Source organism: Zea mays, chromosome 6 (genome assembly GCF_902167145.1).
Source record: "Zea mays cultivar B73 chromosome 6, Zm-B73-REFERENCE-NAM-5.0, whole genome shotgun sequence".
Lineage (NCBI taxonomy): Eukaryota > Viridiplantae > Streptophyta > Magnoliopsida > Poales > Poaceae > Zea > Zea mays.
Window position 1 is genome coordinate 180,353,005 of NC_050101.1, and position 12,846 is coordinate 180,365,850.

The window sequence follows — 12,846 nt, forward strand, 5'->3', positions numbered from 1 at the left end:
TTGGTGCGATAGCTGATCACTAGAGTCTTCATGTCTTTGCGGTAAGCAAAGTTGTAGCAGCCGAAATTCTCGTGCAACCCATCTTCTTTAGCCTGCGTCTGATAGTGAAGCTCATGCACCCGGCAGAAAGCTTCGGCAAGCGGGTTCACTCCTTGGCTTCGGAGGGCCCAGATAAAGACATTGAGCCTAACGATGGCGTTAGGAGTCAGCTGATGAAGATAAATTTCGAAATCTTTCAAAACATCCCCAATCATTTCATGCAAAGGAAATCTCAATCCTGCTTTGAAGAAACTTCTGTAAACTACCACCTCATCATTTCCTGGCTTGGGAGTAGTTTCTTCCCCGCCAAAACGAATCAGCTTCTTCTCGGTTTCCCCGAAGTAGCCTAGCTTTATCATCATGGGCATATCAGCTTCGGAGATAGTCGACTTTCCAAAGTCCAAGTGGTTGGGTTTGGATGGCATAATGGTGTTATAATCTATCTCTTCTTCACCAGCATCACCATCTTCAATATCAGCCTGAGCTTCGGCAGCAGGTGCACCTTCGTCAGGGGCACCCTCCGTCACAACCAGTCCCGACTGCCTCATCACTTCGGAGATTAGGGCAGTCTCAGCAGCTTCTGCCTCCTCTCCGTCGCGCGTAACTCTAGCTATTGAGCGCACTCTGGCCATTTGATACTGAATTTCTTGCGGTTTTGACAAAGTTGATGACTTTTTGCAATTCTGCCGAAGCTCCCTCTTATGACGAAGCTAAAACAAGACGATGCTCTGATTGAGAGTACGATGAATAAGCTTCGGCTATGGTCAAATTTTTCGACAGCACAACAGTGCAATAGTAATAAATGTTGTGGTAACTTCACAACTACCCGTCTGTTTATATAGTGCTGCAGGTGGGAAGGTAAATCGTCAAGCCGCTCGCACACGCTGAACAGTCGCCCGCACCCACTGAACGGTGGACCACAGTGCGCAAGAAGCTGGATCACTAGATCGCGCGTACCTAGGGGTGGATATCGAACTGACTCGACTCGGCTCGACTCGACTCGAGCTGGCTCGTTAAGATAACGAGCTGGCTCGGCTCGACTCGATATGTTAACGAGCTAAAGATCCAGCTCGGCTCGACTCGTTTGCCAACTCAAGCTGGCTCGTTTAGCTTGCGAGGCAGCTCGATAATACCATGTCTAGTGTCTACGAACGGATATAAAAACATGTAGCAAAAGAAAAGAAGGAGATCTATTTAGAAAAAAATAATAGAGTTTGTAACTTAAGATTCCACACTCAACAAAGAACAAGATTAACTATAGTAGAGTACAAGATTAATTATTTTAGATCGGAGATTATTGTGATTTGACTAATTACTCCAACTCGTTTGGCTCGCGAGTCAGCTCGCGAGCCAGCTCGAGCTGTCTCGTTATCGTAACGAGTTGAAATACAAGCTCAACTCGTTACAAATTATAAACGAGTCGAGTCGAGTCGAGCCACTATCGAGTCGAGTCGAGCGAGTTAACGAGCTACGAGTTTTTCGTCCAGCCCTACGCGTACCCGTTGTATGGTGGGACCATCTCGCACTCGGAATATTTAATCGTTTCTCGACAACGAGCTCAGAGAAGGTGTTTTTCGGACCTTCGGCGTTCCGAAGCCTAAGAGAATTTTTCACGGGTCGAGCTCGTTACGAAAAACGATCTGGCACCGTGAAGGGGCTACTGTTGGGGGTATGCTTCGTCGTCGAAGGTCCTGTAGGAAGAAACACCTTCGGGAGATCAACACAGAAGCGAAGCCGAAGCTACCATCCGGAGAGCTTCAGCATAGTGACACGTCTTGAGACGAATGGTGGCACCGACATAAAGATGAAAAGACCGATTGGCCCATGATAATCTATCATGATTGTAATCAGTTATAAAGGACATGAATGTAAATCTACACAGGTTGCGTCATGTGCCTATAAATAGATGAACAGTATCCTGTACTGTACACGCTGACTGATATTCACTCGCATGTCACCCGAATTTTCACCTTCTGTCAAGCCGAAGGTATAAATGTAATTTGATATTATTCATATTTGTTCATGTTAATATAATAAAAAATATCTTAATAATGTCATATGATTATTCATGTTATTTTCCATGTTTCATATGCTTCTACTTGCATTATTATAATACTGAGATGATGAAGGTACGTTCTTTATAACCTTCGTCTGAAGATCATTATATCCTAAGTAAAATAATGCTTCGAAGGAAGAAGGTACTTAACTATTAATACTTTGTGTTGCCTTGTTCTTATCTCATAACAGTTGAGAACAAGTCCCCAACTTTCTTTAATTGAAATGGACACTAACAATCAAAGTATAGTAGGTTGTGTTTGAGCTCCATCGGTACCATACACTGCGTCTGATCAGTTCCAACACTTACAAACTATGTATTCTCTCCGTCCTAAATTAGAATTCATTTTATTATTTTTGCCACGTTTGACCGGTTCGTTCTATTCATTTTTTTCAAAAAAAATCAAAGCCATATTTAAAATATATTATGTGCTAAACAGTATTACAACAAAAATTAATAGTAGTTATGTTTTTTCGAATAAGACGAGGTGATCAAACTTAAGATACAAAAGTCAAATAAATTATAAATTAGAATGAAGGGAGTACTATATAAACAGGTTGTTGGAGCAAAGAAAGGAAGCAAAAGCGGCCAAGGGATGACATTCATTTATATATATATATATTTCAATACTCTGTTTTGAGGCGATGTTAGTTCATGAGCATGTAGACCTGAGATCTATCTTACAATCAGGAAAGATAGAAATCAGATCATTAGAACAAATTGGAAAGAAAATGTATTGTTTTGGTAGATGGAGAAGAGAGGAATGAATCAATTGACGCGATGCACGACGCTTGAGGAGGCGGCAGCATTGTTATTAACTTCTCCGCCTCTGCTGTTGTGGAGATGATGGGTGTTGCACTTGTCCTTCCTGAACCTGATCTTGCCGTCGCCGTGGTCAATCTCCCAGATGTACTCCTGCATGAACACGTTGCCCAATATCCCGGGCCCTCCCCGTAGCAGCTTCCTGAAGGCCAGGCACGCCACCCCTGGCTCCACCTCCGGCATCACCACGCTCTTGGCTTCCGGCTCCAGCCTCGCGCCGCCTGCCATTTCCACCGTGAAGCTGGGTATCGTCACGTTGTGCGCCGGGTCCACGCCGTCGCCGGTGAAGGTCCACTTGTAGCAGTACTCGAAGCCCTCCAGCTCGTACACCCGCGGCAGGTGCGACAGGTGCCTGTCCAGCGCCGCCGTCACCGGCGCGTACGCCTCCGGCACCAGCGACGTCACCGACGTGCTCGTGTCTAGGATGACACCGCCGCCCACAAACCTCTCGGCGTCCCACACCTCGTCCGGGATGTCCAGCCGCTCCCCGCCCACCAAGACGCCCGTCACCTGGGCCCCGTATGCAGGCTTCACGTCCACGTTGTACAGGATGTCCGTCTCCATGGTGCCCGGACCCATCACCGCCGGGTTGGGCCCGAAGGTGAGGTAGCTGGAGGCGTCGCGGGAGCTGTTGGCGCTGAGCAGGCAGAAGGAGAAGCGCTGCCCGAAGCGCTTGGCGGCGTGCACGGCGAAGGACATGTCGCCGTTCCCCAGCGACAGCACGCCGTCGTGGGCGTCCACGCTGCCGCCGGCCTCCAGGACGGAGCAGCCCAGGATGAGACCGGGGAGCTTGGCCATCCGCCCGTCCGACACCGTCACCGTCGCCTTCTCCTTGCCATAGATGCCGATCGTCACCGTGCCGTCCTGCGTCTTCTGGAAGTAGCTGCACGACTCTGCCTTGCTGGGGCTCTGGCACGTGTTGTAGGGCAGCACCGCGCACTCCTTCTGCGAGCACCGGATCCTGCGCCACGACGACGACTTGGCCGGCCGGTACCAGTTCTTGCTCGCCTCCTTCGCGCCTTCCCCGCCCATCGACATCGTCTGCCCCGTCGACTGTCGCCCATAGTGCTTGCCCTTGCGGCGCCGCAGACGACAGTTGATCCACGTCAGGTCGGTGGCGGTGTCCAAAACCAGGTTGTACGGCAGCGCCGGCGTGCCGATGCGCACCGACACCAGGTACATGCCCACGTGTGCGATGTTCAGCGCGCTCCGCATCGGCAGCTCGAACATGGACGTGGCGGACATCACCTCCGGCAGCTTGGACGACTCCTTCGCCCGCCGCCTCCTGCTGCTGCCGTTCCGGTCGCTGCCCATCATCGTGATCATCTGCTCGTGCCGGAACAGATCCTTGGCCTGCATGGCGCGGAAATAGTCGCGCCGCTCATCCGCGTCCTCCGGCGGAGCAGGCGGCGGGGACACACTGAAATGCATGCAGCTGCCGTCCTCCATGACGTCGTCGTCGTCCATCTCGGTCAAGGCAACCAGCTGCAGGCAGAGGAGGCCATGGAGGAGGAGGAGGAGGAGGATGGAGACCACCGAGCGGCCCGGCATGATCGATCGATCTCGCGCTCTATCGATAATTGGATCGCTTGCTCCTAATTGTAATATAAACTAGAGATCGCTAGCCGCTAGGATTGGATCATGGTTTGTAGCTAGCTGATTCAGGTGCCATTGCTACTTCCATGCATGGTTGATAGGCTATAGCTCTTCATTCTCCGATCCGGCTTCGCGTCATCAAGACAGGCCTATGGCTACGTGAGGACGCCATTGTTTTGGCTCTCCGCATTCCTTAGCTTCCCTGCTTAGTTTTGTGGTCAGCAGCACTTTTCGAGGGACTACCTGCCCTATAATAAGCAGTGAGTTTAGCAATATCAAGGAATAATCTAATTGCTGGAAAAATCGTTAGCCTACTGAATTACGCAGCAACAAAAATAAAATGGGGGTAATTCTTAATAACAATTTCGAAAAAAAAAACTTATGATAAAGTAAAATGGTCGTCTTTGTAAGCGCTTAAGGGAACTCATACCCTTTAAATGCACGTAAAGTGTTCTCTAAGACTTGGACAATATAAGATAGGTCCATGATATATATGGGCCTAGCCGGGAACTCGCATGTCAGTCTTAGGTCTTGTTCGTTTTCGTCGGATTGCATACGGAATCGTTCCACCTAATCAAAGTTTATATAAATTAGAGAAGCAATCCGGTTAGGAATCGTTCCGACCCATCAATCCGGTAGAAACGAACAAGGCCTTAAGATTCTCCACCTCGGAGGTTAGGCCGGGTATGTGCTGCCATGGGAAACAACAATGATGCAACTCCCCGTGAAGCAGACAAGTGATCCCGCTCGGAACCTAGCTCAAAGTGTCAGGCGGATGTATTGCCTCGTGTATAGGATAGACGATCATGATTTCATCGAGTGTTGGGCAGTAAAAGACTTGCTCGAGTAGCACTACAGTAAACTGATAAACATCCGACGGCCGCCTTATCTCCGACGGCGGCCTACGAGGCCGTCGGAGATTAGTTTATGTCCGACGGCCACAAAGGGCGCTCGGAAATAGTACTTATCTCCGACGGCCTCGAAGGCAGCCGTCGGAGATAAGGTTATGTCCGACGGCTGGCAGCGTAGCCGTCGGAGGTAAGATTTTTTAATCCCGCAGGAAACCGGCGCGCGGTTCATTTCCACGCGCGCGCTTCTCTTCTCTTCTCTGTCTCTGCCCACGCGCCGCCGCCGTCAACTGCGCCGCCGCGCCGCCGGCCGCCCCGCCTCCCACTGCCCCGCCGCCCCGCCTCCCAAAGCCCCGCCGCCGTCGCAGCCCCGCCTCCCAAAGCCCCGCCCACACGCCTCCCCGCCCAGCCGCTGTCGCCGCCGGCCGCCGGTCGCCGCCCCGCTCGCCCCGTCGCTCACGTCAACAGGGGTGCCCGTCGCTGCCGGCTACATCTCCGCCCGCCATATTGTCAAAGTAAGTATTTTTAGATTTATTTTGTATATATTAATATTGTTTTGTAGTTTCTAATGTTGTTATTAAATAATTAGTATGTTAAATAATGTTTATCTTATTATATCCGATGGCCTAAATTTGATTATTTGGCGAAATTTGATTATATGGCCTAAATTTGATTACGTAATTAAATTACCTTGTTTTAGTTTATTTAGTGGTGCTTTAGATAATTTAAATTTTAAATTTCCGAGGGTAATTATTATGCCCTCGGAAATAAGGTCATTTTATATGATTTGTCATTCATAACAATGTTATTTCGTATGTAATATTGTATTGTGGTTTATTAGTTTAATTATTTAATAATACACGATGATTCTAGTTAATCATAGTGTATCGTAGTGTGAACAAACGAAACCTAGGCGTCACCCGTTTCGGCCCAACACACCTTACAAGCGACGCATGTGAGGTATGTTGGGCCGAAATTGTCCCTTTATTGGACAGCCTCGGGGTGACCGACAGAGTTCGTGTTTATGACAAAAGCATGTGCTCCTGCTTAGTTTCAGAAGCATAACCCCTCTGTTCTCCAATTGCACCATTTTTAGGTGTGCGATTGGAGAACAGCGGGGTTATGCTGCCGAAATTTCGCACGACCACATGTCTTGTCATAAACACGGCCTCGTCGGTCACTCCTGGGTGGGTTTAGGACCTATCCTTTCCTACAGATGTAGGGGCGTGATTTCTTCATAAAAACGGATGGTCCGTGCATTACTTATCTAATTAAGTTAACGTCTCGTATCTAGTATGGAGGAGAATCGTCGATGGATGTATGAAGGTTGGAAGAAAAGAGGTGTTCTATCAAGTGAGTGGGTGGCCAAGACTGACGCTTTTCTCGACCATGCTTTTGCTCGGTCAGAGACTGGAACCGATGTTAGGTGCCCTTGTAGCAAGTGTCGGAACATTAATTTCCTTGACAGGAGGACTATGTCGATACATATTTGCAAGAACGGTTATATGCCAGGCTATGAGGTGTGGGTGCACCACGGTGAGGACCCACCTCCTCGTATTGTATCGGAAGTTCAGTCACATGAAGAGGAGGACTACGATAGGATGGAAGAGATGCTTGACGATGTACGCCATGAGTTTCTAACTGTCGATTCGGAGAACCCCGGTCAACCCACCGAGTTTGAGGATCCAGCTACACCTGAGGTTCAGAAGTTCTTCGAGCTCCTTAAAGCTGCCGAAGAGCCATTGCATGAGCACACAAAAGTGACCGTCCTTGTATTTGTGACTCGACTTATGGCTATTAAGTCTAAGTTTGCATTCTCAAACAACTGTTACAAGGAACTTTTGAACTTGATCAGTGATGTACTTCCGGAGAATCACAAGATGCCAAAGGACATGTATCAGTCTAAAAAGCTGTTATCTGGCCTGGGTATGGACTACGAAAAAATCGATGTCTGTGAAAATAATTGTATGCTTTTCTGGAAGGAGACCGCAGGTGAGAAGAAGTGTAATGTATGTGGTGAGCGTAGATTCGTTGAGGTTGAAAACGACGATGGTATGACCGTGACTACGAAGATTGCACGTAAGCAGCTTCGTTACATGCCTCTCATATCTCGGTTGAAACGTTTGTTCATCTCCAAGAATACAGCCAGACACATGAGGTGGCACAAAGAAGGGGTACGTGAGAATCCAAATGTCATGGTGCACCCAGCTGATACAGATGCATGGAAGGCACTAGATGCTTTTGATTCTAGCTTTGCTGATGAAGTGCGGAATGTCCGCTTCGGTTTGGCAACAGATGGTTTCTCGCCATTCAATGTAACTGATGAAGTGCGGAATGAAGTGCAGAATGTCCGCTTCGGTTTCGGCATGGTTCACTCTTGTAGGTTGGGTATTTTTGATTCTACGATTGATTCCAGAGAGCTGAGACGCCGTGGACGACAATCCACATCGTCGTCTTCACAGTCGTCTCGTTCACGATCAGCGGCCCATGAGATAGAGCTTGCGGTGTTGCGTCAACAGGCAGAGTACCATCAATCAGTCTTGAGGGATCAATTGGAGTACCAGAGGCAACAATCTGAATACCAGAGACAACAAGCCGAGTACCAGAAGAAGAGGGACGAGTATTATGCAAGCCTCCAGGCCCAAAATCAAGCTCTTCTCTCGGTAAGTTGAAGTAACATTTTGTAGCTTATTTTGCAAAACACTTGATGTGTATCTTGTTTGCTCAACAATGACTTGTATATAATTTGTAGCAACTAGCCCAACAAGCGGGCGTCCCGATGCCGACATATGGGATGCCGCCTCCGGACTTTGCACTGCCAATGCCAATGTTGGCGCCTCCACCACCGCCTCCGCCTCCGTCACAATTCCCTATGGTATGTACACATATGCGTGTGTGACATGTTCATAGATGTCTTATGTGTTTAAATGAACAACTGAGTGTATACTATTTCATGTGCTTGTGTTATAGGGATTTCAGACACCCCCCGCTTCAGTTGCCGCACCTGGAGATGGGTCTGGTCAGGACGACACAACACATTCGTGGGTGAACAATCTTTTCAGCACGCATAGTCCAGCCGGAGGAGGTGGCGATGGATATGAGTGATACTGATGTAAAACACTTGTTGAAACCTTTCATGTGAAAGCCTACCCGTCGAATAATGTTCATTTTGGAGTTTGGACAACTATGTTTATGTAAACACTTATTGCAACCATTTGGAACTATGTTGTTATGTTAAATTTTGTGAATGTGAATGCTTATGTGATTATATTTGTGAATTAGGCAGCCGTCGGACATAATGCTATTTCCGACGCATTATCCACGACGGCTTAAAACCATCGGAGATAAGTTAATGCCGTCGGAGATAGCTTATCTCCGACGGTTTAGTTCTTATGTCCGACGGTTCGAGCCGTCGGAAATTTCCTCGTTTACTGTAGTGTAGTGTATCCAACAATGCTTTGATTAGCAGCGAGAGCATTAGGATCCACACCCACATAAGGTACAAGAGTCATATATAGCTCACTATGACTATCATTTATGTTGTCACTAATAAGTTGTACTCCTATCATGCCATAGAACTTCTGCACCATGAGGTGCATGCACACAACGGTTCTACGGCCCCACTCTTATAAGCCCTCAAATGGTTCAAAACTCCCAACACCTTCAACTTCTACGGTTGTCTCCATAACATGGCAGCTGCAGGGATCCTACCTATTGTGATCTTGTCGGGGATGGATAACCCCACACTCCTCATGGAGCATATTCTCGGCCTAGGGTGCACTTGACGCACAAGATAAGGAATCTAATGAAATCTAAACCGACTAGGAGATATATAGAGAAACCTACTTGTAACCTAAGCCACGCCGGATTATATAAGGCGAGCTAGGGATCCCTCTCAAGGCAGATCTTGAGAGGATCTAATCTTATACATACCCCCGCTCTCTCATCAAACATCCAAACCCTAGCCCTCATTGTAACCTCCAGATATCAAAGCAATAATACTACCCACCGCAAACAGGATGTAGGGTATTACGCATTTCGCGGCCCGAACCTATATAAATCGCATGTTTTGTCGCATCTCAAAGCGAACCATCGAGCTACAGTTGATGCTACCAACTCACAAAAGCATCTCGTGGTACATCCCATGGTGCATTGCCGGTATTAAACATCGACAGTTGGTGAGCCAGGTAGAGGAGGTGACATCAACATCAGGCTAGCTCCATGGCGATCATCTTCAACGGCAAGATCGAGTTTAAGATGGAATAGATCTGATCTGATCTACTGCTCAGCCAAACCGTCGCTACGCATCTCATCTCGTCGATGTGGCCTTACCTCGGGATCGCTGCATCGTCGACACCATGTCACCATCTGATCAAGCTCCTCCAAAAAAAAGGAAAAACTCTTGCATTCAATGCCCGTCGAGTACAGGAAATAGCTCACCGCTAGGAAACAAATTATGCCGCTCCCACATTTTGTCTGGACAATTTGGACCTGGATTTAAGCCACTCGGCGTATATCTAACAGCTAAGCCGTTTTGACTTTACATTTAAATTTACGTATAATTTTTGTTCTTCTGATTGGTTCGGTTCGTCGCTCAGATATTATTTATTGAGTATTCTTTTTGCAAAAACTACCACCCATTTTATTTCTGGTCATTATTCCAGAAACTTATGGGGGCGCCTCGCACGCTTATAACTTACGCGCAGGGGTTGCCAACTTCTCGTCAGTTATCCGGGCTATGAATCTGCTAGATTATTTTTGAAATATTCAAGTTATTGGATCAATCAGGTTATTCATGGATCACTCAGATAATCTATATTACTTCTGGATCTCAGATTATTTTTGGATCAACCGGATCATCTCTGGATTATTCGTATCGGTTCTGGTCACTCGTCCTGCATTATCTGGGATTACTCGGATCAACTCTGGACTACTCGCTTAATTTTGAATCATTCATATTAATTTCTGGATCATTATTTTTGGATCATTCACATTATTGCGGCATCATTATTTCTAGATCAATTATGTTACCTCAGATCGCTCAGGCAAGATCTGTGCATGTCACAACAGTCGTCATGAACTCTATATGACCATTGTTAAAACAGGGTAGTCGGTATGTCCCGCTGGCGCTACATGCTCTCGCTAAATCAGAAAAGGGTACCTCAAAACCCTCCCTCCGGAGCAATCGGCTTGGGTCTCGGTGCCCGACCCAGGTTCGGTGTTACATGCTCACGCTAAGTCAGAAAAGGGTGACCTCTAAACCCTTCCTACGGAGCAATCGGCTTAGGTCTCGGTGCCCGACCTAGGTTTGGTGTTACATGCTCACGCTAAATCAGAAAAGGGTACCTTAAAACCCTTCCTATGGAGCAATCAGCTTGGGTCTCGGTGCCCGACCCAGGTTCGGTGTTACATGCTCACACTAAATCAGAAAAGGGTACCTCAAAACCCTTCCTACGGAGCAATCGGCTTGGGTCTCGGTGCCTGACCCAGGTTCGGTGTTACATGCTAACGCTAAATCAGAAAAAGGTACCTCAAAACCCTCCCTTTGGAGCAATCGGCTTGGGTCTCGGTGCCCGACCCAGGTTCGGTGTTACATGCCACGCTAAATCAGAAAAGGGTACCTCAAAACCCTTCCTACGAAGCAGTCGGTCTGGCCCACCGACACTCTACGCCTTCGCTATACTCAGAATTCAAACATGGATCTCATTTTATGTTGCGCCATTGATTTGGGGGGGCCAGGTTGCTGCCCACCGCGCTAACCACTATGACAACTCGAGGGGCAGGCTGTTGTCCGCCTTGCCGACTCATCGCTTCATCAAATCAGGGGCTGGACTGTTGTCCGCCTTGTCGATTCACCGCTTCGCTGGCTTAGGAGATAGGTCATCGCCTCTCTCGCCGACTTGCTGCTTCTCCGGCTCGAGAGCTAGGCTATCGCCCGTCTCGCTGATTCGCTGCTTCTCCAGTTCGGGGGCTGCGCCGTCGCCCGCCTCGCTGAGTCACTACTTCGTCGCCTCAAGGGTTGCACCGCCGTGCGCCTCGCTGACTCACTGCTTCGCCGGCTCAGGAGATAGGCCATCGCCTCTCTCGTTGACTCGCTGCTTCTCCGGCTCAGGAGCTGGGTGAAAGTCGCCTAAAGGGGGGGTGAATAGGGCGAAACTGAAATTCTCAAAAATAATCACAACTACAAGCCGGGTTAGCGTTAGAAATATAATTGAGTCCGCGAGAGAGGGTGCAAAACAAATCGCAAGCGAATAAGGAGTGAGACACGTGGATTTGTTTTACCGAGGTTCGGTTCTCGCAAACCTACTCCCCGTTGAGGAGGCCACAAAGGCCGGGTCTCTTTCAACCCTTACCCTCTCTCAAACGATCCCGCGGATCGAGTGAGCTTTCTCTTCTTAATCACTTGGAACACAAAGTTCCCACAAGGACCACCACAAGATTGGTGTCTCTTGCCTCAATTACAAGTGAGTATGATCGCAATGAAGAATCAAAGAAAGAAGAAAGCAATCCAAGCGCAAGAGCTCGAAAGAACACAAGCAAATCTCTCTCACTAGTCACTAGAGCGTTGTGTGGAGTTTGGAGAGGATTTGATCTCTTTGGAGTGTCTAGAATTGAATGCTAGAGCTCTTGTAAGTAGTTGAGAAGTGGAAAACTTGGATATCATGAATGGTGGGTGGTTGGGGTATTTATAGCCCCAACCACCAAACTAGCCGTTTGGTGAGGCTGTCTGTTCGATGGCGCACCGGACAGTCCGGTGCACACCGGACATGTCCGGTGCGACAGCCACGTCACCAAAGCCGTTGGGATTCGACCGTTGGAGTTCTGACACTGGGCCCGCCTTGATGTCCGGTGGCGCACCGGACATGAACTGTAGATTGTCCGGTGCGCCTGTTCCCGCGTGCCTGACGACTGCACGCTTCTGGCGCGCATTAAATGCGTCGCAGGTAGCCGTTGGCGCCGAAATAGCCGTTGCCTCGCTGTTGCACCGGACAGTCAGGTGCACACCGGACAATCCGGTGAATTTTAGCGAAGCAGCAGAAGTGAATTCCCGAGGCTGGCGTGTTCCGGAGGCCGCTCTTCCTTGGAGCACCGGACATGTCCGGTGTACACCGGACAGTCCGGTGAATTATAGCGGAGTTGCCTCCGGAAATTCCCGAAGGTGAGCAGTTCGGAGTTGGAGTCCTCTGGTGCACCGGACATGTCCGGTGGCACACCGGACAGTCCGGTGCGCCAGACCAGAGGTGCCTTCGGTTGTCCCCTGCTCCTTTGTCGAACCAAATACTTGGTATTTTTATTGGCTAATTGTGAACCTTTGGCACCTGTATAACTTATACACTAGAGCAAACTAGTTAGTCCAATTATTTGTGTTGGGCAATTCAACCACCAAAATTATTTAGGAACTAGGTGTAAGCCTAATTCCCTTTCAATCTCCCCCTTTTTGGTGATTGATGCCAACACAAACCAAAGCAAATGTAAAAGTGCATA

General features: G+C 48.5%; 1 protein-coding gene and 1 long non-coding RNA gene across 2 annotated transcripts; one reads left to right on the forward strand and one right to left on the reverse strand.

The window, feature by feature from the left end:
- Window positions 1-2,669: 2,669 nt before the first annotated feature.
- LOC100282776 (pepsin A) lies at window positions 2,670-4,606 on the reverse strand. The gene has a single exon (NM_001155682.2). It carries the CDS (start codon window positions 4,466-4,468, stop codon window positions 2,864-2,866), a length of 1,605 nt encoding a protein of 534 aa, NP_001149154.2. The 5' UTR covers window positions 4,469-4,606; the 3' UTR covers window positions 2,670-2,863.
- A 3,597-nt stretch (window positions 4,607-8,203) lies between these two features.
- Window positions 8,204-8,633, forward strand: LOC103630822 (uncharacterized). Its single transcript, XR_555251.2, has 2 exons — window positions 8,204-8,236; window positions 8,332-8,633. It is a non-coding gene; the product is annotated as an uncharacterized lncRNA (long non-coding RNA).
- The last annotated feature ends 4,213 nt before the right edge of the window (window positions 8,634-12,846 follow it).